The sequence below is a fragment of the Moschus berezovskii genome, chromosome 23, assembly GCF_049115385.1.
Source record: "Moschus berezovskii isolate FMDL1 chromosome 23, NW_MosBer_1.0, whole genome shotgun sequence".
Taxonomy (NCBI): Eukaryota; Metazoa; Chordata; class Mammalia; order Artiodactyla; family Moschidae; genus Moschus; species Moschus berezovskii.
In genome coordinates, this window is record NC_142482.1 from 24,946,954 (window position 1) to 24,973,276 (window position 26,323).

At 53.6% G+C, this 26,323-nt stretch overlaps 1 protein-coding gene across 1 annotated transcript in view; it reads left to right on the forward strand.

Annotated features, from left to right (window-relative positions):
* Window positions 1-26,085, forward strand: part of GLP1R (glucagon like peptide 1 receptor) — a 33,348-nt gene extending 7,263 nt beyond the window's left edge. The window contains exons 5-14 of the mRNA XM_088831230.1: window positions 7,930-8,048; window positions 8,379-8,485; window positions 12,326-12,479; window positions 13,300-13,459; window positions 17,981-18,041; window positions 18,570-18,639; window positions 18,756-18,844; window positions 19,182-19,320; window positions 20,193-20,234; window positions 24,092-26,085. Coding sequence (XP_088687356.1) covers window positions 7,930-8,048; window positions 8,379-8,485; window positions 12,326-12,479; window positions 13,300-13,459; window positions 17,981-18,041; window positions 18,570-18,639; window positions 18,756-18,844; window positions 19,182-19,320; window positions 20,193-20,234; window positions 24,092-24,259 — 1,109 coding nt within the window. The 3' untranslated portion in view covers window positions 24,260-26,085. The remainder of the gene's footprint in view (window positions 1-7,929; window positions 8,049-8,378; window positions 8,486-12,325; window positions 12,480-13,299; window positions 13,460-17,980; window positions 18,042-18,569; window positions 18,640-18,755; window positions 18,845-19,181; window positions 19,321-20,192; window positions 20,235-24,091) is intronic.
* Window positions 26,086-26,323: the final 238 nt, after the last annotated feature.

Sequence of the window (26,323 nt, forward strand, 5' to 3'; positions counted from 1 at the left end):
CCCTGCTGCTCGTGGCTCCATCCATCACCTTTAATTTTATTTGAGCAGGAAATAGGTCCTGGTGGTGCCCATTTATGAGCGAACATGGTTTTATTGCTTTCTCCATGAAGATAACAGCCACTGCACAGGCCCCCTGCCAGCCTCCACCTCCTGCTCCCCGCCTCACTCCCTTTTTTGACCAAGCTAACTCGCTCCCTTTTTTGACCCTTGGGATCACAGACTCTGCCTCCCCCTCCCCTCTCTCTGAGTCAAGGACCCACAGAGATACCCACCCTGGATTCCTGCAACATAATTGCTGTCTTTGGCCTGTCCTGGCTGTCCCCTTGGCAGAAGCTGGCACCGGGGGCTTCCCTCACCCCCTCCCAGGGCATGGGGGAGGAGCAAGGGGGCAGTTCTGAAACATTCTTGGGCTAATCAAGGGAGTGCCCTAAGTGAAAATGTCGTAGTGGGAATCAGGAGTGTGAAGAAGAAAGAGGAGCAGATCTTAGTCAATGTCCTGGGAGAAAACACACTCATCTAGGGTTCTCAAAAGAACCTGATGGAGGGACCACTTCAGAGGTTGGTCTGGGTTAACCTGGTGGCTCAGTGCTAAAGAATCTGCCTGTAATGCAGGAGACACAGGTTCGATCCCTGGAACGGAAAGGTCCCCTGGAGGAGGGCATGGCAGTCCACTCCAGTATTCTTGCCTAGGAAATCCCATGGACAGAGGAGCCTGGCGGGCTACAGTTCATGGCGTCGTAGAGTCAGGCACAAGGGACATTAAACAACAAGGGACATTAAAGCACCAAGGACTCTAAAAGCGGGAAGCTTTAGTATCCCTAGGTCCCAGTGGGGCAGGAACAGGGCTGTGGTGCCCTCATGACAGCGGGAGGTCATGATGATGGAGAGGCCACCAGCAGGACAGAGCCTCAGAATCAAGGCAAAAAGGGAGCAAGGGGGAAATACCCCAGCCTCTCTTTCCAGCTGTCCTCCTCCCTCCTGCCAGTGCCTGCCATTAGCTAAACCCAGCAGAGGGCCAGGAGCCCAAGTGATCCTGTCCACAGGGGTCAGCCTTCTGGGGCAGAGGGCAGGGCAGAGGAATGAGTGCCTCGAGAAATAATTAAATTCCAAACAATTACCCGGGGAAGGTCTGTGTTAAGAGCTGGGGATGTCAGACCCTAGAGGTGTGTGAGTGTGCGGGCTTTGGGGAGAAGGGGTGACTTTCCCACGGGGCTTGAAGAGGTTGCTCGGGAGCCTGGGAAGTGGTGCCGAGGGAGGTCAGAACCACCTCTTCTGCCTGGGGTGTGGCATTAGGAAAGCTTCCAGAGGGAGGTGTCATTGGGGCCAGGCCTTAAAGAACAGGTGGATGGAGATGGAGGAGGGCCCTCCAGGGCGGAAGATGTCCACGCATCAGCTCAGAGTCAGGGCCGGGCCTCAGAACTGTACAGCATCCCAGGGACACCAGCCAAGTCCTTGAACGCAGACCCCTCTGATTCAGAACCGGGGATTGCATGGAGAGGGTGGGGGCAGGTGAGTCAGGGAAGGAAGGGCTTCAGAGGAGATGCCTTGTGTCCACAAGATTTTCTTTCTGGAAACCAAGAGGCTGGAGTGGTGTCCAAGAGCCTGCTGCCCCCTGAGGGCCCTCCAGCAACCTCCCTTCCTGGCCAACAGCTGAGCTGCTCGTTACAAATCATTCCAGTCTCATTAGCTGCATCCTCTTCTGATCCCTACCTGTTTGTGAGCTTGGTTCTAATTATAGGAAAGTCATAAAATGCTTAAAAATAGCCTATAACTCACAATTCTTGGTAACTCTGACAGGTGCCTCCCTAGAGGCACTTTCGCAGCAGGCCAGGGTCGCTGGAAGGAAGCCGAGGCCCCCTGCTGGTCCTGGAGGGATTTCAGCTGTGGCAGGGTCCTAAGTTCCAGACCAGCCCCAGTGATGGGCGCTCTTTTGAGGAATTGGGGCCGGGGTGGGGGTGGATGGGGTTGGGCAGGAGCAGGGCTTTCACTGTGACTGTGTTCTGAATGCCAGCCAGGCACCCAGGTGGCGCTAGTGGTAAAGAATCCTCCTGCCAATGCAGGGGACGCAAGAGACATGGGTTCGACCCTGGGTCAGGAAGACCCCCTGGAGAAGGAAATGGCAACCCATTCTTGTATTCTTGCCTGGAAAGTTCCATGGACAGAGCAGCCTGGCGGGCTACAGTCCACAGGGTTGCAAAGAGTGGGACATGATTGAGCACACACACACACGGCTACCAGGCATTTCACATGCTTTCACTTCTAGTCTTCACACCACCGACCTGGGAAGTTATCATGGTTTCCATTTTACAGATGAGGAAACTGAGACCCAGGGAGGTCTACCCCAGGTCCCATAGCTGGTTGAGGGCAGAACCAGGATTTGAGCTTGAGGTCTTCCTCCAGTCCTTGAGGTGAGGCACAGCCCCTCACCCGGAGTCCAAGCCGGCGCCTTTAGTTTCAGCCCTGGCTTTGACCCTCATTCCTGCACTCAGGGGAGGTCCTGTGACTGCCCTCTTTGAATCTCGGCATCCTGGCCTGGGAGCTGGGGGCCCGGGAGTCTGCTGGCCACTGCTGTTGCCAGGGTACAGGAGCTAATGGATTCATGAGCGCCTCTCCACAGCCCTGAGTGCCCGCGTCCACGTGGAAGGGCGGCTGTTAGCTTGATTACGGACGCCGCTGCAGTTTCCGGGAGGGGAAGTGTTTAATTGGGGGTTTTATTTCCAGCACCAGGGTCTGACTTAATGAAATATTCCCTAGGCTTCCTGGCTCGTGGCCGGCTGCCTCCTGGTGTTGACAAGACCAGAGCCAAGCTTCTGGTTATGATATACCAGTAGCTCCCGGGCCAGATAAGGCTGGCCTGATAAGCTGGGCTGGGCCCTGACCCACCCCATCTCCAGCCAAGATGGGCGCCTGGGGACCACAGCCAGGCCAGGAACAGTCCTGGCTTTTAATATTTGCTGCTAATGAAGGGTAATTGACAGACGCATTTGCATAGGCTCACTGAGCTTTACAGGGATGCAGCGATCCCTTGACACTGTGCCAGTAACACACACATCAGTGCACGTACCACCTCCCATCCTCCCAGCTCGCCCTGAGAAGAGAGCCCAGGAACGGCAGGGTGCGGGGGGGCCCACGCTGCCAAGAGGCCCTGCTGGGAAGATGCTGAATGTTGATGAATCCAGGCCCAGAGGAAGGGCAGAGAAATGGCACATGGCCATGGTGGACTGTTAGCTGCGAGTTCAGGTGCTGACTTTTGGCCTTTTGGCCTCTAGAGGCAGAGGGCTGGGAGCTGTGATCCTGATTCTGCCACTTCCTGGCTGGATGATCTTGGGCAAGTCACTCGGCCTCTTAGATGCTCAGTTTCTCCATCCATAAAATGGGATTCTCGGTGCCTAACCTTGTAAGGTGGTTGTGATGTTCACAGGTGTCAGGCATACAGCAGGTGCTCAAAACCCAATTCTGTGAGAGTGCAGCCTGCAGAGAGGGCTTGAGAGAGGAAGGAAAGCATCCATTTGTGTGCCCTGTGGCGAGTTGAGTGTTATTAGGGTCACACTGCTGCGGGCTGCGTCCTGGGTCAGTGGCACTTCCATGGTTCGGACTCCACTGCTGGGTCCTCTCCCTTCCCTGGCCCCTCTGCTTCCTCACCTCTCCCCACTTCCATCTAAATGGGCTTCCAGAGAAGGCTCTGACACCAGTCTCACACCCCGTGGAATCAGCCCAGATCTCTATCACTGCTCTGGGGTCATTATCCCTGAAGGCTGCTTGTTGCTGTCATATCAGATGACTCAACCCCTGGGGAACAATTCTAGGCACTCATGCAGCAGATCAAAGAGACATCCGGGGGCTCGTCCAGTTGCTTAAAATCGGACCTGGTGCTTCCCCTTCTCTGCCTTTGTCCTTTTTTGATTTTGTTCATCCTGTGTTGGGGGCTTCTCCTGCTGAGGGAAGTCCCACCATTAGATTTCTCAGGCTTTTGTTTCTCTTCCTTGGGGAAGTCTCTTTAAATGCAGGTTCTTCTAGAAGCTGAGATGCCAAAAGCTGATTTAGCCCCCACGGTATTACCAGATACCTTCTGTCTCCTAAATCAGGACCCTGCTCAGGGTCTCTGAAGAGCAGTGAGAGAAAGGAGAGAGTGAGCTGCGAGCTGGGGACTGGCTCAGGGGACCAGTGTCCCGCTGACAGGCCCTGAAGGTGCCTGACCGTGTAGGCGGAGGGTTGCCCCAGCCCTTCAAATGAAGATGTCGGGCGTATGACAGCAGTGGATGGGTTGACAGTTGGTGAACTAGGAAATGCAGCCCCGGCCTCGGTGGTGCGTCCCTCCTGGGCCCAGGCGGGTGGGCCTGGGCTGGCGCCACTGCTGTCAGACATGCGTGTTAATGAGCCCGCTCTGAGGGCCTGTTCTTGCTGCTGCCTCTCCACCTGGAAACTTCTGAGCAGCCGCTGCCAGCCAGGGCCTCCCTGTCTCCCTCAGGCTGAGCCTTCTTCCCACACCTGGGGAATCTGGTCTTTAAAATCTTTTTTCCTTTAGAATTAAATATATATATATGTATATTTATTTATTTATTTTTGGCTGCATTGAATCTTAGTTGTGGCATGTGGGCTCAGTAGTTCTGGTACAGAGGCTTAGTTGCTCCCCGGCACGTGGGCTCTTCCTAGACCAGGGGTCGAACCCATGTCCCCTGCATCGGTAGGCGGATTCTTAACCGCTGGACCAGGGAAGTCTTTTCAGTCTTTCAAACTTGTCCTGGCCCCCAGTCCCCTCCTTGACCCCCTCCCCCCAGTGCAAAATCTCTCCCCGCTTTTATCCCTGGTCTCCTGGCCCTGGGGTCAGACTTATATTTCCTCTCAGACAAGTAAGCCCCTATCACTGTGACCTCACTGCAAACTTGGGGCCACCAGCCAACCCGCTCCCTGGATGGTGGACACTGAGGCCAGCAGGGCAGTTGCTCCAGCACCAGATGCCCAGGCAGAGTGTGAGGGGCACAGGGACATCCTGCCCCCAGTTCTGCTGGGCCTGTGTGTGACTTCTCGATGTTATTCCTTTCCAAGCACCTTCTTCTCTCTGTGAGAGTCTTGATTCTCTAAAGTCAGGCACTGTGCTCCCTTCCTCTCTCAGATGGGGAGCTCCTGGAGGACAGGGGCTCCCCACTCAGACTGGGAGGTCTCCAAGAACAGCCTCCATCTTTGGCTACTTGGAGTTACTTGAAGGGAGGAGCCAGTTCTCCCCTTCTTTGAACAGAGGGTCTCTAAGGACTGTATCTCTGCCATTGGTTCTGTATTCCCTTTAAATCAGGTGACCTTTGACAATAGGACTGGGTCTCCTCCATCAGATTAGAACTTCGTGAGGGCAGTGCTGTGTCTCCCCTCAGACTGGGGCTCCCTGAGGGCAGTGCTGTGTCTCCCCTCAGACTGGGGCTCCCTGAGGGCAGGGCTGTGTCTCCCCTCAGACTGGGGCTCCCTGAGGGCAGGGCTGTGTCTCCCCTCAGACTGGGGCTCCCTGAGGGCAGTGCTGTGTCTCCCCTCAGACTGGGGCTCCCTGAGGCAGGTCTGTGTCTCTTTCTTTCTCTCGGGAGTTCTGTGGCCACTTTATAGCTTGAGGTCGACTTTGCCCAAGGAGGTGGCCCTGAGTTCCAAGAATCAGAAATCACAGGGGTGGCTGTGGGTCTGCCAGGGCCATAGCTCATCAGCACCGAACCTTTTCTGAGTGAGATTTGAGGTAGGGACATGGAAATGGTGTGTTCAGTTGTGTCTGACTCTTTGCAACCCCCTGGACTGCAGCATGCCAGGCCTCCCTGTCCATCTCCAACTCCCAGAGTTTATTCATACTCATGTCCATTGAGTCGGTGATGCCATCCAACCATCTCATCTTCTGTGGTTCCCTTCTCCCACCTTCAATCTTTCCCAGCATCAGGGTCTTTTCCAGTGAATCAGCTCTTCGCATCAGGTGGCCAAAGTTTTGGAGTTTCAGTTTTAGCAGCAGTCCTTCCATTGAATATTCAGGATTGATTTCCTTTAGGATGGGCTGGTTGGATCTCCTTGCTGTCCAAGGAACTCTCGAGAGTCTTCTCCAGTACCACAGTTCAAAAGCATCAATTCTTTGGCACTCAGCTTTCTTTATAGTCCAAGTCTCACATCCATACATGACTACTGGAAAAACCACAGCTTTAACTAGACGGACCTTTGTTGGCAAAGTAACTTGTCTCTGCTTTTTAATATACTGTCTAGGTTGGTCATAACTTTTCCTCCCAAAGAGCAAGCATCTTTTAATTTCATGGCTGCAGTCACCATCTGCAGTGATTTTGGAGCCCCTAAAAATAGTCCGTCACTGTTTCCACTGTTTCCCCATCTATTTGTCTTGAACTGATGGGACCAGATGCCATGATCTTAGTTTTCTGAATGTTGAGTTTTAAGCCATCTCTTTCACTCTCCTCTTTCACTTTCATCAAGAGGCTCTTTAGTTCTTCACCTTCTGCCGTAAGGGTGGTGTCATCTGCATATCTGAGGTTATTGATATTTCTCCCGGCAATTTTGATTCCATCTTGTACTTCATCCAGCCCAGCGTTCCTCATGATGTACTCTGCATATAAGTTAAATAAGCAGGGTGACAATATACAGCCTTGACATATTCCTTTCCTGATTTGAAACCAGTCTGTTGATTCCATATCCAGTTCTAACTGTTGCTTCCTGACCTGCATACAGATTTCTCAGGAGGCAGGTCAGGTGGTCTGGTATTCCCAGCTCTTGAAGAATTTTCCACAGTTTGTTGTGATCCACAGAGTCAAAGGCTTTGGCATAATACACAAAGCAGATGTTTTTCTGGAACTCTCTCGCTTTATCGATGATCCAACAGATGTTGGCAATTTGATCTCTGGTTCCTCTGCCTTGGAAATGGTGTGGCCTTATCTCAAAAGTGTGGGTTCATCAAACTGCATTCCAGAGTGGCTAAGAGGAAAGGCTGAGGCGGGGCCTGGGCAGGTCCCCTTTGTGACCGTTCCTATTCCTGGGTGAAACGGACACGTGGCAGGACAGGAAGACCTGAGCATGCGTGTGTGTGTGTGTGCATGTGTGTGTGTGCATGTGTGTGCGCGTGTGCATGTGTGTGTCCATGTGTGCGCGTGTGTGCATGTGTGTGTCCGTGTGCGCGCGTGCATGCATGTGTCTGTGTGCGCGCGTGCATGCATGTGTCTATGTGTGTGTGTGCGCGTGCATGTGTGTGTCCGTCCCTGTGTGTGTGTGCGCGTGCATGTGTGTGTCCGTCCCTGTGTGTGCGTGCGTGCATGTGTGTGCGCGCATGTGTGCATGTGTGTGTGTGTGTGCGTGCGTGCGTGCATGTGTGTGTGCGTGCATGTGTGTGTGCATGTGTGCGAGCGTGCATGTGTGTGTCCATGCGTGTGTGTGTGCATGCATATGTGTGTGTGCGTGCATGCATATGTGTATATGTGTGCGCATGCATGTGTTGCGCGCACGTGCTTGTGTGTGTGCGCGTGCATGTGTGTGTGTGTGTGTGCGTGTGCATGTGTGTGCGCGCATGCATGTGCGTGTGTGTGTGCCCGTGCATGTGTGTGTGTGCGTGTGCATGTGTGTGTGCGTGCATGCATGTGTGTGCGTCCATGTGTGTGCGCGTGCATGCATGTGTGTGCGCACGTGCGTGCATGTGTGTCCGTGCATGTGTGTGCGCGCGTGCATGTGTGCGTGCATGTGTGTGCACACGTGCATGTGTGTGTCTGTGCGTGTGTGTGCGTGCGTGCATATGTGTGTGTGCCCGTGCATGTGTGCGCGCGTGCATGCATGTGTGTATGTGTGTGTGCACGCGTGCATGTGTGTGTGTGTGCGCGTGCGTGCATGTGTAGAGGGGTCACTGGGTCGACCCCGGGTGGGGAGGGGCCAGGCAGGTGGCCTCGGGCCGAGGCTCGCCCCGTGTCCCCACCCCAGTGCTGCAGGGTCACGTCTACCGGTTCTGCACCGCGGACGGCCTGTGGCTGCACAAGGACAACTCAAGCCTGCCCTGGAGGGACCTGTCCGAGTGCGAGGACTCCAAGCGAGGGGACCGCGTGAGTTGAGGAGGCGAGGGAGCGGGCAGCAGGGGGCCAGCTTCATGGGAGCAGGGACCTGGGCCATCTGGCGGGTAGGTCTGTCTCCACCTGCCCACCCCCTGCCGCTGGGGCTTTGCTCACCACGCCTTCTGGACACGGGTGGTGTGTGTTCACCTCTCTGGCCTCAGAACAAGGTCCTAGAAACCTGGGGACCGTCACTATGGGTGATTCTCCTCCTCAGTTCCGGGATCCCAGGGGGGCTCGGCCTCCCCTGTCCCCCGGGGAAGCAGGCTGGGGAGGGGAGGGTCGTGGGCGCCCCCTGTATGCGTGTCCCCCGTGTGCACGCAGAGCTCCCCGGAGCGGCAGCTCCTGTCTCTGTACGCCATCTACACGGTGGGCTACGCACTCTCCTTCTCCGCGCTGGTCATCGCCTCGGCCATCCTCCTGGGCTTCAGGTAAGGGGGCTGCTTCCACCTGACCGTCGCTCTGTCCCCATATAGAGGAGGGGGCACCAAACTGAAGGGACAGAATAGCAGGGTCCTCTCCTAAGAGATGTCCAGAGAGGCCACACCGTGGACTCTGAGGCTGAAAGCACAGCCCACGGCACTGTGTATTTAGGCTAATCTGTGCCGTGTACATGTGTGCATGTAGTACCGCAAAAAAGGAAAAGCAAACACTTGTACACGTGCCGCACGCCTTCATGGTGGATGATGGGAGGAGAGGAGGTCCTCTCCCGTGAGCCTGCGTCTCAAATGATGGGGAGTTCAGTATGATTTTAGGAGACCTCAGGGGGCTAGTGATTCTGCTCTCTTTGGAGTTTGTCAGCTCCCGTGGAAAATTTCTTCCCCAGGTCTACCCATTCCTTTCAGAGTACCAGGCCCTTCCCACGCCCTCCGCACTGATGGCGGTGGGCCAGGAGGGCCAGGTTCAAGGGTAGGAGGGATTCCAAGGGCTGGGAACTCAGGACACCAGCCAGCAGGAGCAGGAGAGGTGACATTCCTCCTGTGTCCCCATGGCTTCTGGCACAGTCAGGGCTGGGCACACAGTCAGTGCTCCATAAATACATTCACTCAAGAATATTCTCCCCTTTTATTAGGAAATGTTTAGAGATCTGAAAATACAGTGTCTGGGACTATAATCACCTGTGCGCACACACCCCAAAGCCCAGGAAATAGAGCCCAATGGCAAGGTTAAGTTTCTCAGGATCACCCTTCCTCCCCACCAGAGGGATCTCCTCTGGGGCTGCTTGTAATTCTGATGCCTCTCTATATACTTTTATTGCATTTCTAAGTATCTATAAAACCATATAGCATGGATCTTGAGTATCTTTAATGACATGTTGGGCACACTTTTCAGCAGTGTTATTTTTTGCCTGATGTTGTATTTTGGGGAGGTTCACTCACAAATGATACAGGTGGTTCTGTTTCATTCATTTGAACCATCACTCCATTGTATGATATACAGTTTATTTGTTGTCCTTTTACTGGACGTTTGAGGTGTTTCTCTCTTTTTTCTTCTTTTCTCAATTATAAACATTGCTAAGATGAACATGCTTACCCATGACCCCTTGTACATTGCTCCAGGGGCACACGCCTCGGAGTAGAAGTGCCTGGTCTGAATACGATGTGCTGTTGCAAATGGATTAGGGGTTGTGAAGTTGTTTTCCAAAGTGGTCAGACCCGTTTGCCCTCTTACTGGTAATATATGTGAGTTCCCTTGGCTTAACATCCTCACCAATATTTCCTATTTTCAGACTTAATTGTTGCTAATCTGAAGTGTGTGAAGTATCTCATTATGATTTTAATTTGCATATCACTGATTCCTAGAGAGATCTAGCAGACTTTTTATATTTCATTCTGTGAATTGGTTGTTCATATCCTTGGCTTACTTTTTTATTGGCTGATTTGGCTTTTTCTTTTGATTTTAGGCATTCCTTATATATTCTGGATAGTAGTCCAGGGTATATTGTCTCAGCCTGTGACTTATTTTTTCACTTACTGTATGGTGCCTTAATAATTTTAATGGAATGTATCAGTGTATCTGATTCTATTGATAAACAAAAGTCTTAATTTTAACAGAATGAAATATGTCAAGTATCTGATTCTGTTGATAAACATAATTCATCAGTAAGTGTTTTCAATTAATAAAAATTCATCTTTCCAATTGATAAAAAAAATTATCAAATTTTTCCCCCAAAGCCAAGATTTCTTTATGATCTTAAGAAATATTTCCTTATCCTGGCATCGTAAGTTTTACACATCCCTATGGCTCTTTGGTGAACCTGGAATTTATTTTTGTCTATGGTGAAAATAAGAGATTTAGTTTCGTTTTCCCACATATGCATATAGTTAATTGCATCGGGACCACTTATGGATAGCCCCCTTTCCACCCCTGGTTTCTGCTGTGTGACAAGCCTTATCTACGTCTGGGTGAGTCTCTGTCATCTGGATTGTTTTCCATTGGTCTACTTACCTGTCCCTTTGTTGATAACCACGGTGCCTTAACTACTTAGGTTCATCAGAAAATCTTGGTTTTCTTACAGCAAGGGCCCCTACATTGTGATTCTTTAGGAGTGTCTGAGCTATTCTTGGCCCTTAGCTCTTCTTTTTTAAAAAAATTAATTTATTTTTACCACACTGCGTACCATGTGGGATCTTAGTTTCCCCAACCAGGGACTGAATGCATGTCCCCTGCATTTGAAGCACAGAGCCTTAATCACTGGACTGACAGGGAAGTCCCCTTGGCTCTTCTTTATAAGTTTTTTTTAAACTTTTTATTTTATATTGGAGTATAATTGATAACAGAACTTATTTACAAAAGAGAAACAGGCTCACAGACTTAGAGAACTTAGGATTACCAGGGAGGAAGGGTGGGAGTTGGGGAGGGATAGTTAGGGAGTTTGGGATTGATGTGTACACACTGCTATATTTAAAATGGATAACTGGGACTTCCTTGGTGGTCCAGTGGTTAAGACTCCATTCTTCAAATGCAGGGGCCCCAGTTTGATCCATGGTTGGGGAATTAAGATCCTACATACTGCACATCATGGCCAGAAAAATAAAAATAAATAAACAAAATGGATATACAACAAGGACCTACTATATAGCACATGGAACTCTGTTCAATATTCTCTAACAACCAAATTGGGAAAAGAATTTGAAAAAGAATAGATACATGAAGTGCATAGCTGAATCACTTTGTTCTTCTTTATAAGTTTTTTAAAAATTCCATCAAAAGAAAAACCAACACTGTTGGAATTTTTATTAGAGTGAATTGAATTTATTGGCTAATGGGAAGAGAATCAACATTTTCAAGGCAGTGTCTCTATCCATGAGTCTGGTGACTCTTGCATTAATTTGAGTCTTCTTTAATTATTTTAAGCAAGCTTTACCTGTATTCTCCATAGAAATTGTGCCATCTTCTGTTAGACTTATTTCCAGGTACTAATTAAAGATAGTGCAAATGAATTTTTAAATTTACTTTTTAATTGTTTATTGCTGATGTACATAAACATACATATCAGCAACCTTACTGAATGAACTCTGGTTAGTTCTAATAATTTGTGTGTTGGTTTTCTTGGATTTCCTGTGAAGATCATCTGCAAACAGTGACAATTTTGTGTCTTTATTTCCAGTTCTTATCCATTTTTCCCCTTGCCTTCTTACAGTGGCTAGGATTTGTAGTACAGAGTTGAGTAGATGTGATATAAGTAGATCTTACAGCTAGATAATCCTTATTTTGTTCCTGATTTAAAGGGAATCTTTTTAAAATTTCTCCATTAAGAATAATGTTGGCTCCTTGTTTGGCTGGACAGCCCTTATTGGGTAAAGAAATGTCCTCATATTTTCAGTTTGTTTTTACACGAAAGGATATTGAAGTTGTATCCAGCACTTTTTGAATTCCTGCCACGTGCTTAGCCCCAATCTGTCACTGTAAGGCAACCTGGAGGCATGTTAGACATAGGCTGTCATCAGGAAGCCAGGCAAGTCCCCAGTGGGGAAAGTGGTCTTCACGCAGATCACTTGGGTTACACGTGACTTTGTAGAAGGGAAGATGCTGCAGAGAAAAGGATTGAATGTAGATGGGGGTGGGGTGGCAGTCACCACATAACTGAAGGCTTCATGGACAGGCAGGACTTGAAATCCAAAGGATTTTCAAGATTATGGGAAACGAGGGCATCTTGGAGAAGAAAGACAGGAGCATAGTCCCAGGGATGGACACATGCCTGAGAACCAGGGCTCATGGAGCAGAATTGTCGGTCATCGTGCCAGGGAAGGCCCTGCTTTCTCCCGCAGACACCTGCACTGTACCCGGAACTACATCCATCTGAACCTCTTTGCGTCCTTCATCCTCCGAGCACTGTCCGTCTTCATCAAGGACGCGGTCCTCAAGTGGATGTACAGCACGGCCGCCCAGCAGCATCAGTGGGACGGGCTCCTCTCCTACCAGGTGTGTGGTGTGTCCAGGGAGGGCTTGGGGAGTGTGGATGGTCTGTGCAGGGCAGGCTTCCCTACCCCACCCAGGCTTGGCACAAAGGAAGGCAAGAGCTGCTCTGGCCTGGTCGTCAGGAAGCCCTCAGTCTGATGAGAGAGGCGGTCCACTCTGGGGAGCCCCCAGTCTGATAGGAGAAGCTGTCCACCCTGAGGAGCCCGCAGTCTGATGGGAGAGGCTGTCCCACCCCAGAGAACCCCAAGTCCCATCTGATTGGAGAGGCTGTGCACCCTGGGGAGCCCCCAATCTGATGGGAGAGGCTGCCCACACCAGGGAACCCCAAGTCCCACCTGATGGGAGAGGCAGTGCACCCTGGGGAGCCTCCAGTCTGGTGAGAGAGGCTGCCCACTCAGCAGAGTCCCGCAGTCCAGTCTGATGGGAGAGGCAGAGTATAGTGGGGAGCTTCCGGTCTGAGCAGGGAGAGATTGCCCTGCCCATTGAGAGTACTGTTTGACTCCGGGGAGTGGTTTTTGGAGACAGACCTGGGTTTGAATTCCAGTTCTACCACATACTCGTTTGCAGGCATAAGTTATTTACTTCTCTGAACTTCAGTTTTCTCACCCGTATGGGGATAATTAGTTTCATTCCTCCAGGATAGTGAGGACCCTGTGAGCTAGATAGAGCAGGTCAAGGTCTTGGCACTGGCCCGGGCAGGGAGGTGTCAGCTGTGTCATCCTGTATTCGCTCTGGAAGGATAGCAGCTGGGGTGGGACTGGGAGGGTGTCAAGAGAGGCAGGGGCAGAGCTGTTGTCCCTGGGGACCCTTCCTCTGCCCCCAGGAGTCTCTGGGCTGTCGCCTGGTGTTCCTGCTCATGCAGTACTGCGTGGCGGCCAACTACTACTGGCTCCTGGTGGAGGGGGTGTACCTGTACACGCTGCTGGCCCTGTCCGTCTTCTCCGAGCAGCGCGTCTTCAGACTCTACCTGAGCATTGGCTGGGGTAAGGCCTGCCGCCATTCATCTCACCCCTACCCTGACTGAGAGCAGCGGGTGGGAGACCCTGATCCCTCTTGGAGCTGCTGCCTTCAGGCTACCCAGGGGGCCAACCCGGTACTCAGAACACAAGGCTGGGCCAAGGGGTGGGGCCCCCTTGGAGAACCCCTTCCTGGACACAGGACTCGCTGCCGATGGGACTGTCAGGTCATCGTCCAGCCTCTCTGCCTTTGCATGACTCTCCCCTCCTTAATAGAAGCAGAAGCAGAGGCCTTCACTTCTTTGGCCAAATACACAACACATACCATTGGCTGTCATGGTACCAGTCTCAAAGATCCCGGCCCCTGAGACCCTTGGGGGACAGAGCCCCACACCGAGTCCTGGGCACCCCAGCCCTGAGGGAAATGGACAGTCCTGGGTCTCAGGGTGGGGTTTGCTGGGTGTGGGGCTGAGGGGCATGGCTCTGTCATGTGACGAAGAAGAGGAGAGCTTCGAGCTGAGTGAGGGAGTGGGAGAGGGTCAGCCGGAAGCCAGCTGAGCAAAGGGTGGACCCCGGAAGTGCCTGGAGCCCAGCTGGAAATGTCCTAGCCAAAAAAGTTTGCCAAGAACCACTGTGTCTTTTTTTTTGCTGGAACATTTCTGGTTGTGCTTCTGCCTCTCTCCACATGGGATTCCAGTGAGAATGGCCTGGGGTGGGGCAGGGCTGAGGCACCCATCCTAGCAGCACCCCCTACCAGCCTCCACCCCCAACCTCCACCTTCTACCCCAGAAACAGGTGAGACAGCACTTCCTCTGGAGGGGCCCTCGGGCACCCACCTGGGATGGAGCCAGGAGGGGGCAGTCTCTGGGCCTCTCACACCAGAATGGGACCCACTGTCTTCCCATTTCCATGCTCTCCGCTTAATTCCCCCCTTTCCCATACTGGCTCTTCCCCCTGAGCCCTGGCCCAGCCCGCCTCCTTGGGAAGTGCGCTGGCTTCCTGGCCCCTGGCTTTGGGCCGCCCTGCCCCATCCTCAGACCTCATCCCTTGTTGATGCTGCTCTTTGGCTACTTTGTTCCATAGACCCTGCTGCAGAAGAGCACCTGGAAAGAGGCTTTGACATGATCAGTGTCCTGAGGGCGAGGCTGTAGAGAGCAGGCGCTGGACCCAGGTCTCCTGACTCCCAGGCCCTGGGCCCCATTGCCTGTCATGCCAGGTTTTCTTTAGCCCCTGAGGGCCCGGCCGAGCAAGCTCAGGTCCCCGCAGTGGGCAGTGCACGGCTCTTTCCTCCTACCCTTCCTCCCCTCTTCCACCAGGGCCCAGCCCTTCCCTGTTTGGCTTCCTCCCCTCCCAGGCTTCTTCATCCTGAAGGGGCATCAGACTGGCAGTGGGCAAAGCTGAAAAGCCCTGCAGCCAACTGGAGGGGTGGGTGGAGTTAGGCCATGAAGGGGAGCTCCGGACAGGCGGTCCTCAGAGTGGACTGAGGACAAAATGGACTGTTTCTGTCCATTCTGGGAAATAGCATCAGCGCTGGAGTGCTGTCACCATGGTGACCTGAGGGCAGAAGCATTGGAAGGAATGGTGTGATGTGTGCTCATGGGTGGTGGGTGGAGACTTTGGGGGGCTGGGACACAGTGTTCCTGAGGTCTCTGAGTGGGCAGTGAGGGAGGGGGTTCCAGTCTCTTCCCATCACCTCATGCCCCAGCTTGGGACCCAGAGTCTGAGGGAGCAGAAGGGCAGGACCCTGGGGGACCCCCCCTTCCTACTCAGATCATCCTTTTCTTGAGGAGTTGGGATGGGGAGATACAGAGAGACAGAGGGGCAAAGACAGAAGGACAGACAGAGACACTGAGAGCCCAGAGCTCTGCTGTGATGCTCGGAGGCTCCCGGCCCAAGTAGGATGCTTGGGAAACACCTTCTAGCTTCATATGCAAATGCCGGAATTAAAATTAGGACTCTGATACAGCAGGGGAATCCCCAAAAGGCACGTCAGCCTCTGCTGTTGTCCACGGGTGGCCAGACACTCCCATGACCCACCAGAAGGAGGCCTCTCGGGGGGAGGCATGTGACACAAAGGAAATCATCACTTCTCGGAGCCAGTCTGTGTGTCTTCATTCAAGCCTTTTTCTCCAGCCTGTCTTGTTGATTTTCTAAATGGGAGAAAGATGAAGCCAGCAGGGAGTGTGTAATGTTTGCAAGCGGCAGAGCTGTGCCTGCATTTCTTTAAGATCCTACCCCACAACAGGGAAGCTCACTCATGTTAAGGAGATGCTGATGCATGAGTGAAGTTCACCAGGTCTGGTTTTTAACATGAGTGAGCTCCCCTGTCGTGGGGTAGGATCTCTGAAAAAGGCCAGCGGGGGGGGGGGGGATGTCGAAGATAGAGGTTTCCAGATGTGTGTGTGGCTCAGGGCATTGGCCCGTTCTTGCCCGGACAGCTTCCCTTGTCTCACTGATACACTGACTCTCTCATTCATTCCTTCCATTCTCACCGGGCATCTTCTATGTGACAGGCTCTGTGCTATGTTCTGGAGCCTTGGGAAGCCGTCTGCCTCTTGTCCAGTCCCATGAAGGCCTGTTACTAAAGCAACATGGATGCTGGGAGGTCTGGGTTATGTAAAAATAAATAGCTCAGGAGAAGGTGATGACCTTGCTGGTCAGCCGTGAGCCACGTTGCCTCCTCCATCCTTGACCATCTGCACAGTCAAGTACAGTTGTTCTGGGAGCGCAAGCTGCTCGGTAGCTGCTGCTGAGTGGACATCCATGTTTGAGGATGTGGGTGATGGTGGCAGGAAAGGTGATGAAGTGGGTTCTGCCCTGGAAATGTGCTTCCCGAAGCCACGCATGCATACACATGGACTCCCCGCTACCACCTCACACACATCCTGTCCACGCACCTTAAGACACACACTCTTACTCCTCTTGGACACCCACATCTCCATCCCTGAGAGGCACCAACAAGAGACAGGCTTGGACAGAGTTGGTGCTGAAAGCCACGGTGGTGGGATTGCAGTCCTGTGTTCTAGTCTCACCTGTGGCCTCCTTAGCTGCTGATGCAGCTTCTCATCTGTCACATGAGGAAGGATCATCCAATTTTTTAAAACAAATAAAAAAAAAGTGTTTAAAGACCCAGCTGTGCTGGGCCTTCATTGCTGCAGACCAGCTTTCTCTAGTTGTGGCAAGCGGGGTCTCCTCTAGCTGTGCTGCACGGGCTTCTCATTGGGGTGTCTTCTCTTGTGGCAGAGCACAGGCTCTAGGGGTGCGGGCTCAGTAGTTGTGGCCTACGGGCTTAGTTGCCTCGCAGCATGTGGAATCTTCCCAGACCAGGGATCAAACCCGTGTCCCCTACATCAGCAGGTAGATTCCTAACCACTGGACCAACGGTGAAGTCTGACAATCCAATCGTAAGTCAGCGAACATATACTGAACTCCAGAGTGAGATGGTCACTGAGGCCCTGCAGATGAATTAGGTTTTGTCCTTAAGGAACTAGCAGCCAGTGTATTAGTTACTTATGACTGGATAACAAGTGACCTCTCACTTAGATATTTAAAATACCAACTAGATCTCGCAGTTTCTATGGTCAGAATTCCAGGTTCAGCTGAGTTGCCTGCCTCGGGCTTAGGATCCAAGAGAGGCGTCGTGGAGCTGTTGGCCAGGGTAGCTGTCATCTCAAGGCTTAATGGATTGGAGGATCCACTTCCAATTTCACTCTCGAGGTTGTTGGCAGGAAGCTCAGGTCTTTGCTATCTGTTGGCTGGAGGCCTCCATTCCTCACCACCCTGGGCTCTCTGAGTGCCCACATGACCCAGCAGCTGGTATCCCCCAGAGCAAGTGACCAGATTAAGAGAGAAAGAGCCCAAGACGTGCCTTTTGCAATCTTGAAGACCTTTTATAGCCTAATCTCAGAAATGGCATGCCATCACTTCTGCTGTATGTTGGTCACACAGACCAATCTGGATCCAGTGTGGACCACACCCAGGTGTGAATACCAGGGATGGGGTGATTGGGGGTCACCCTAGAGGCTGTCTGCCACACTGTCCCGCCTCATCCACGTGGGCAGCGTTGTGGTAGCTGGTGTCACTGTGGCCCCTGTGCATGGTCACTTGGGCTCTCTGTGTCAAGGCCAGGGTTCCTGTCTCTGCTCCAGGCTTCCACCCAGCCACAGGCTGCTGCGTGGGGATTGGGGCGGGTACCTGGAGGGGCTTTCAGTGCTATAGTCGACTGAAATGGGTCTGTGGGCCCAGGCAGGGGTGGGTGGTATCAAAGAGTTGGCCTCTGACCTACGGGAGGGGGTGGACTGTGAGGACAGTCACGGCCCCCATGTGGTGGGGACCGCTCTCTAGGGAGGAGTGTGGGGAGTTGGGAAGGGTGGCTCTTGCTGCCGCTTCTCTGAAGCACCCACACCAGCCTAATTCCGTACCTGTTAGAAAACGTGGCCGGGGCCAGGCAAGCAGAGGGGCTGGAGGTGGGAGAGCCGGATGGGGGAGTGTCTGACAGTGGCTCTGGCCTGCCAGCCCCTCTGCCTTCTCCCATCTCTGTCCTCTTAGGTGTCCCCCTGCTGTTTGTCATCCCCTGGGGCATCGTCAGGTACCTCTATGAGGACGAGGGGTGAGTGTCCTGCTCTGAGGGGGTGGGGTGTGCTGAGGCCACCATCCTCAAACCGTGTGGGATTCCTTGGCCCCTGGGGGGTGCGCTTACTGCCTCTTGGGAGGGTAAACTGAGGCACCAGGAGCTAAATCTATGAATTTAGTTCTGCAGTCCCCCCTCCCCCTCCCTGGATTTTATGATGACAAGGGTGCTGGTCTGTGGGGGTAGGTGATGTCCCCCCAGGTTTTCCTGTAACAGCTGTGAGTGAAATGTTCCTGTTACTTGTGTGTGAAGGTGAGGATACATGTAACTGTGATTGTAGGTTCATGAAGGGACTGTGCGTACCTCTGTTTAGGACTCTGTGTGTGTGTGTGTGTGAGTGTGTGTGTCCTGGGACGGGTTGTCGGGTGACTCTGGTGGCAGTGTTTGTGTGCCTGTGTGTGTGCGTGTCACTTTGCATGCCCTTGTGTTTGGGGCTGCCTGGTGCCTGCACTGGGAGCTGGGGGCTCTGTGTGCCAGAGCCGGGGCCTGTGTGTCTCTCCGCTCCAGCTGTTGGACCAGGAACTCCAACATGAATTACTGGCTCATAATCCGGCTGCCCATCCTCTTCGCCATTGGGGTGAGTGGTGCTGTGGGCAGGGGGCGGGAGCTGCAGTGGGCCCCAGCGCTAAGGGAGGGCGGGGTCGCCAGGGCGTTTGGAGAGGGCCTGCAGCCGGCCTCCCGTCTGCCCTGCAGGTGAACTTCCTCATCTTTGTCCGGGTCATCTGCATCGTGGTGTCCAAACTGAAGGCCAACCTCATGTGCAGGACGGACACCAAGTGCAGGTGACGTGATGGGGCCGCCACTGCCAGGCGCCCCGAGCCCTTCCTCCAGGCAGAGGGCAATCCCGGGTCCCAAGCTTGGAGCCCTGTGTGACCTTCCTTCCTCCACCCGGGCCTGGCCTGAGCCCCCAAGTCTCGTCTCACCCCTGGACCTGGGCATCTCCTGGGCCTCTGGGGTCCCCATTTCTAATTCCTGCCCTCCAGGCAGCCCGTCCTGGGGTATTCGGTGGGGGAGGGTTCTGTGACCCAGATGCCAGGCCTTGGTGGGCGCTGGGAGCACCGAAGGGGGAGCAGAGTCCCTGAGAGAGGTCCAGAATGATGTCCCTGCCCCACCCCCCAGGCTCGCCAAGTCCACGCTGACACTCATCCCCCTGCTGGGGACGCATGAGGTCATCTTCGCCTTCGTGATGGACGAGCACGCGCGGGGAGCGCTGCGCTTCATCAAGCTGTTCACGGAGCTCTCCTTCACCTCCTTCCAGGTGACCTCGCAGCGGGGCCCCACTCCAGAAGTCCCAGGGTGGGGGCCGGGCGAGACTAGCCTGCGCCACCAAGGGGCAGCCCGGGGCCTGGGCTGAAAGCGGCCCTTCCCCAGGTGATGTGGTTGGAGCAGAGCCAGAGTCCCAGGTACCCTGACACCTAGGCCAGTCTTATCTGTGAGCGCACTGGATCAGAAGCCTTCCTGGATGTTACCTTGGGCACCCAGCCTGGCATAGCACCTGCCATCCCCCGGGCTGCTCGTTGGTGGCAGGTGCTTTACAGATATTGTGCAGTTCATCCTCCCAGAATTCCAGGCAGTGTGCAGAAGTCTCCTGTTTTACAGAGGAGGAAACTGAGGCTTGGCAGTGTTAAAACGAGATTTCCAGGTCACGTAGTTTCCAAAGCTGAGAACTGAGCCTCTCCACTAGTGTTAGGTGTTGCTGGGGGTGGGGAGTTGAGTATCAACAGGGGCGCAGAAATGTAAGAAGCTGGCCCACCCCCTCAGAAGTCTGTGTGGGCCCATGTACTTAGTAGGCACACACACAAACTGATCACAGATCTGGATCACTGGGGCTCCTGAGTGAACGGATAGGGCCAAGCAGGGAAGATTCCATGTGATAAGTGTCTTTTCTCAGGTTGGACCTCTTCCAGGAGAGGCTGGTTGAAGAAATTCTGCAGTTTCTGAGCAAGGGGCCTTCTCATTTCTCTGGAAATGAAAGGAGAAGGAACCCACTACCTCCATTCCTGGGCCTGCCTTGGCTGCCCAGTCTCAGGAGGGAGATGCTGAGGCTGGGGCCCCAGGGAGCTTCAGACCAGGCCTGCCTGCAGGGTGCCTCCCTCCCCTTCCTCCTGCTAACACGACTCTTGTTTCCAGGGGCTAATGGTGGCCATCCTGTACTGCTTTGTCAACAATGAGGTAAGGCCTGTGGAGGGACATGGACCCCTGGTGGGGCTGCCACACTGACTGTCCTGGAGTTGGCCAGTGGGGTTGTTCAGGCTTCTCAGCTGAAATCGCTCCTCACCCCACTGAGGCCCCAGAGCTCAGGAGGTGTCTTGTCCCTGTGTTGTTCCCTGTGCGTGGTTTTCTCTGTCACCATCTCTCTGTCTCTTCCCGCACCCAACATACACACACACACACACACACACACGCATGGACAGGATGCCCTAAACCATACACATGAGCTTGGGGAAGACACAGCCTCATGTAAAGGGGCTCTGGATGCTGGGGGTGGGGGTGGGGAAGGTGGGGTGTGAATGTCAGCGGGGGTGCAGAAATATAAGAAACTGGCCCCCACTCTTCAGATGTCTTATGTGGGCCCATGCGTGTGCACACAAGTAGATCACAGATCTCGAGCATTGAGGTGCTGAGTGAACGAACAGGGCTGGGCAGGAAAAATTCCATATGATGTAAAGGGTGGTGACTGTTACAAGTCACTTTCTTGGGGCTTCAAAACCACCATCTCATTTGCTTGTCTCTGGCTCCCCCCACAAAGCTTTCCTGCTGAAATTCTGGTTTCAAGATTCTCATCTCTCTCACATGAGAACGCTGAAGATCAGAGAGAGTCAGAGACACACACACTCCAGGTCTGGCCTGGAACACAGAGTCGCAGGCCCAATGCCAGGGTCACAAGTATCCGGTTTTGCTATGGCAACCCTGGATCTGGAGAACAGCTCTTATGGACAGAGGGCTCAGCCCAGGAACCACAAGTGCTTGGTGACATGTCTGTCCGTGTGTCTGGAGGAACTGGGCCCTAGACATCTGGGGATGGTTGAAAGGAACCAGGGGGTGCACCTGAGCGAGGCAGCCGCTCTGGGCCCTCCGAGAAGGGTCTCTTGAACCACCTTAGTGCAGAGTGGGGATTAGGATGAGTTCTTCCTGGAGGGAGAAAGCACCTTCAAGATGTACAGGCCAGAGCCCCGCCCACCACGGGAAAGGGGGTGTGCTCCGGCGGCTTCCTGGTGGCTGGGGTGGGAGCAGGGTTTCTTGCTGCCCAGATCCCCACTGACCTCTCCCCACAGGCTGGTGCCATGGGGTCCAAGAGGCCCTGCTCGGAGGGCCCAGAGCGGCTGCCTCACTCGGGTGCACCGCCTGGTTCCTTTCAACCATCCCCAGACGTCTCGGGCCCAGCTCCACCGGACACACGGACAGACATGTCACCAGGCACTTGTGGTTCCTGGGCTGAGCCCTCTGTCCATAAGAGCTGTTCTTCAGACCCAGGGTTGTCATAGCAATACCGGATACTTGTGACCCTGGCATTGGGCCTGTGTGGCCACCAAGGCCTGCACCAGCTGCCAGTGGGCAGGGCGTGGGCACAGCAGGGGAGCCCCCAGGGTGACTTTGCTGTGGCTCTGGTGACTCAGGAGCCTGAGTGCTGGTCCCGGTTCTGCTCCTGCCCAGCTGTGTGACCCCCCAACTCATCCTGAACCCCAGAGCCTGGCGTGGTGCCCAGCCCGGGGACCTGGGAGGCAGGGATGAGGGTCACCTGCGGGTGAGGAAGCATGCTGGCGGGAGTGCCAGGACAGGAGTCCAGGGTGTATGTTGTCTTTGTTGTTTGATTACGAGAGCTCATAAAGGAAGGAACCCGATGTTCGGTGCTCATTAAGTCATTTATTCATTTGGCTCATTGAGGGAACATGTATGGAGTACCTGCTCTATGCCGGGTACTGTGTGAGGTTTGAGAGGAGGATGTGGTCCCAGTTCTCGTGGGGTACCTACCGAGATGGGGGAGACACGGCCAGAGACAACATGGCCTAAGTAGTCCAAGTGGCAGGAGACTGAGGGTTAGGAGACTGGCTTTAGAGTCAGCCCAGATCTGGGGTCAGATCCTGGCTGAGACTGGGAGAAAGACTTAAATCTCCTCCTCAGTTTTCTTACCTTTGTGAAAGTGTTTGTCGCTCAGTCGTGTCCGACTCTTTGCGACCCCATGGACTGTAGCCCACCAGGCTCCTCTCTCTATGGGATTCTCCAGGCAAGAATACTGGAGTGGGTTACCATTCCCTTCTCTGGGGAATCTTCCCAACCCAGGGATGGAACCCAGGTCTCCTCCATTGCAGGCAGATTCTTTACTGTCTGAGCTACCAGGGAAGCCCTTCCTTACCTTTAAGCAAGGACTAACAGGAGCTGCCTCACAGGATTGCTATGAAAGTTAACAATCTATGGTGAATACTGGGGATATAGTAAGTGCCCTGTAAATGATGGTTTCTAATGACAATTGTCATTGGGGTGGGGAGCACAGCAGAGGTTCAGGGAAAGGGCTGAGGGAGAGGGAGGCAGAGGGGGACACAGTCCCAGTCCTGTCCAATTCCCTGTATCCATGAGGCCTCTCTAGTCCCTGAGTTGGCTTCCCAGGGATGTGCCTCAGTTGGCTGTCTCTCTTCTCATCTCCCCAGTGAAGGGCTGAGCCACAAGACTGGCCTTCCTGTGGCTGCACAAGCAGAGGCCACTGCAGGACTCAGGCATCATCATGCCAGCTATCCACACACGCATCACACTCACTTACCTGGGCAGTGAGCTGGCAAAGAGCCACGGGCAGTGGGTGGTGTCTGCTCAGCCTCCCTCCCTTACCCCAGCCTGGGCTCAGAGATGCTGCCCGGGGCCCATCCTGGCAGGCAGGCTCTGGGCCATCTCAGCTTCACTCAGTGCAGATAAAGTTCTTTTAAGGGGTGGGCATATGGCCACGCCAGGCACCTTGCTGGGCAAGGTGAGATGGATGGCAGTCCTGAGGGAAGAGAACGGGGGTGTTTGCACAGGGACCGATGGGATGTTGGCAGCGAGCCACGTACCCCCAGCTGCTGGCAGCTGGCTGCCCTGCTGGATGGAGCCCGAGAGGGCGGGCCTGGGCCCCAGACACTCTGGTGTGGAGCGCATCAGAGAAGCTCTGGAAAGCAGACGTAGAGGTGCGTTCGCTGGCTGAGCTCTCTGGATGCCCTGGGCTGGCTGTGCAGCTTCCAACAGCCTGTCTGGGGGACCAGAATCACAGGAGCCAGCCGCAGCATCGCCACAGCCCTGCGGGCTCTGCGGCGTTACTTAGATTGTATCTTTCTGCTCTAACCACCTGGGCCCCAAGCTTCCACCCTCTTGAGAAGGCTCCTGCTGATGGGGAGGGCTGAGCCCAGCACGGCAGCAGTTCTGCTTGGCTGCACTCACCTGGGCTGTACCCTCTGTGGGCTGAGACCAGTTCCTGGCTGGGATTAGTTCAAATCCAGGCTGAGAAGTCCTTGTCCACAGCCTGCTCTTTCAGGCTGCTGCTAGTCCCAGCCTCATTCTCTGCAACTCCTTTTCCCTTCCATCCTAGAGCCAGGATGAAAGCCTTTTGGGGGAGCTTAGAGGGGTCTGGTGTGGACACCGTGAGGGGCAGGGCAGGCTATCCCTTTTCTCAGTCATCTGAGAGGGCTCTGAAGTCAGATTCTCCCTTCTCCTTTTCTTCTCTGTCCATCTCCCTTCTCCCCACATCTCTGTCACTCCTTCCCTTCTGCTAACTGATACTGTGATGGATTGTGAAAGGTACTTAGCTGAGTCACAAGAGTTTAGAGATGCAGGAGACCAATTAGATCATCAAAGCCCGTCTCCCTCCTGAGAAGAGGCAGAAAATAGGAGACGACAAGAAACAATTTTGTGGGGATATTAATTTAGGTGCCCGAAGCCCTTGACTTGTGTCTCTTAATATAATGCAGTGGATTTTTTTTCCCTTCCCTCCTAATGTAATCATGGGGCCATTTCGTGGGCAGTTGGTTTGCCTGATGGCCTCTGCTTCCCTCCTTTCCCTGCGGAAGGTCCAGATGGAGTTCCGGAAGAGCTGGGAGCGCTGGCGGCTGGAGCACCTGCATGTCCAGAGGGAGAACAGCATGAAGCCTTTCAAGTGTCCCTCCAGCAGCCTGAGCTGCGGGGCCACAGCAGGCAGCAGCATGTACGCAGCCTCCTGCCAGACCTCCTGCAGCTGAGACTCAGGCGCCTTCCTGCCTGTGGTCTCACTGCCGGCCTGGGCGGCCACCCCAGGTGGGAGAGACCCTCCCAGGGACTGGGGGGCAGGGTGCGGGGGAGCGCTGCAGGCACACATGCTACTTCCCTGCGTTCCTGTCCAGAGCCCATCAGACAGGCAAATGGGCAGTGCCTCTTGGGACCTGAGGACACATTTTATTCCGAGGAGAAGCAACCTGTTAATTTGATCACCATGGCGGGTGGAGAGGAAAAAGCAATTGCTGCTAAAACGAGGAGGATTTCTTCTCGTTAAGCCACAAGGCCCCTGGGGTTCCCCCAGACAGAGCAGAACATCAGCCCCAGACTCAAACTCAAGGTCAATGGCTTATTAGTGGCCTTGTAAGAGGACATGGTTCTGCAAGAGGCAAATACGACCTCCGCTAAACACAGAGCTCGGGTAATGCCAGCCGACTCCGCCTGCCTCTGGTTGGCGCCACCACCCCCACCTGCCTCCTCTTTAAGGGGCGCTGGGCACAGGCTTCTTTCCCCTCCTTTGGCCCCTCATCTCACTGTCCACCCTCCAGCAGCGATTCCTAGCAGTGGTTGTGGGGGTGGTGTTGAGAATGAACATCGAGAAGCTGCCTCAAAGTTCCCCCTTTCTGGGCCCCACTTCTTCCTTGGGTCTTTGAGTTGCTTTGGTGCCCGCTCCCAGGTTCACTGTGGAGGAGTCCAGCCCTGGGTGTGAGCTCTGACTCCTATTCTAGAGATGCTCAAGAATCCTGTGGGGCTCATCTAGGGGACTTTAGGAATGTCCGTGCTGGGAGTGTAGATTACTTGCTACTGTTGGGAACCCACAGGCGCCGAGAGAGAGTAAGAGAGAGACACAGCCTGCCCCTCTCCATGGAAATACTTTTTACCTGTGACTGGATTACCTATCTTGCATGGGTATTTGGGTGCACCCTCTTAACTTTAGGGGATGTGACCAAAAAGAGACTCTTCTGGGAACTCTACCAGTCCCCACCATGACCATGGGGGCAGGCTTCCCCTCCCTTTGGTTACTTTCCTGTGAAATTCCCCCAACGTGGGAGCTTGTATATACTTTGCTCATTTCTCTGTCTTTGCTGTGAATAGTTTCTATCTGTGCAAAAGTGCAATTCTGAATTTTCCCAACTGGTGGAAACAAGCAGTAAATCACAGTGGTGGTTTTGATGTTGTTTGGGGTTGTACTGTAGTTATTAATTTGACTCATCCATGCTTTGAGCTATTTAATGTTAGCCCTGCCTCCAGTCTCATCCCATAAATAATGAGCCTCAGGGAAGCTTAGACGGGCAAAACCTTTCAATCTAGCCACGGAGGAAAAGCAGACATGTAGCGCCACTGCAGAGACCCAGACAGAAGGGGAACAGCCATGCCACAGAGGCTGGCAACTGAGTTCATGGGTATAGAACGCAGAGCAGAAGAGAACCCTTGGGAGTTCACATCTTCTGGGAGGGCAGAGGGAGAGTCTTCGGATGAATTCCTAAGTGAATTGATCTTTCCCTCCTTTTTTTGAGTGGCAGGAACCCTCCCCCAAAGCCTTGTGCCAGACACACTCTCCTCTGCCCCTCAGAGAGGCACAGGATGTTCAGGGAAAATAATGGGACATAAAACACATCAAGCAGAAAATCTCTTATACTTCAGCTTCAGTGGAGTGTTGTGTCTATGTTAATAGGGAAGTTGAACCTCAGGCTAAAGAAAGGATTTGTGCAGGCTGCCTCTTTGAGAAAATGTGGAGAGCTAGGGGTGGGGACATTCCTGCCTCCCCAGTCAGGAGGGCAGACAGCCCAATAGGCATTGGTTTTCTCTATGGAGTGGGGGCTAGGGTGAGAAGAATGCTGGTGGGTTTGATTGGGTGGGATCCTGCTCTGGTGCAAGTGGTAAACTGGAAGATTTTTGAGAATCATTAATAAACTGTACAACAACAAAGAGAAAGATTAATATTATCCTCAAGAAATAAATTTTTGAGGGGAAAGATTGTGGGGAGAAAGTGTTTAGTTAGGCACTTGGGAAGGAAGCTCAGACAATTTGGTTTTACGCTCTAAGTTCTT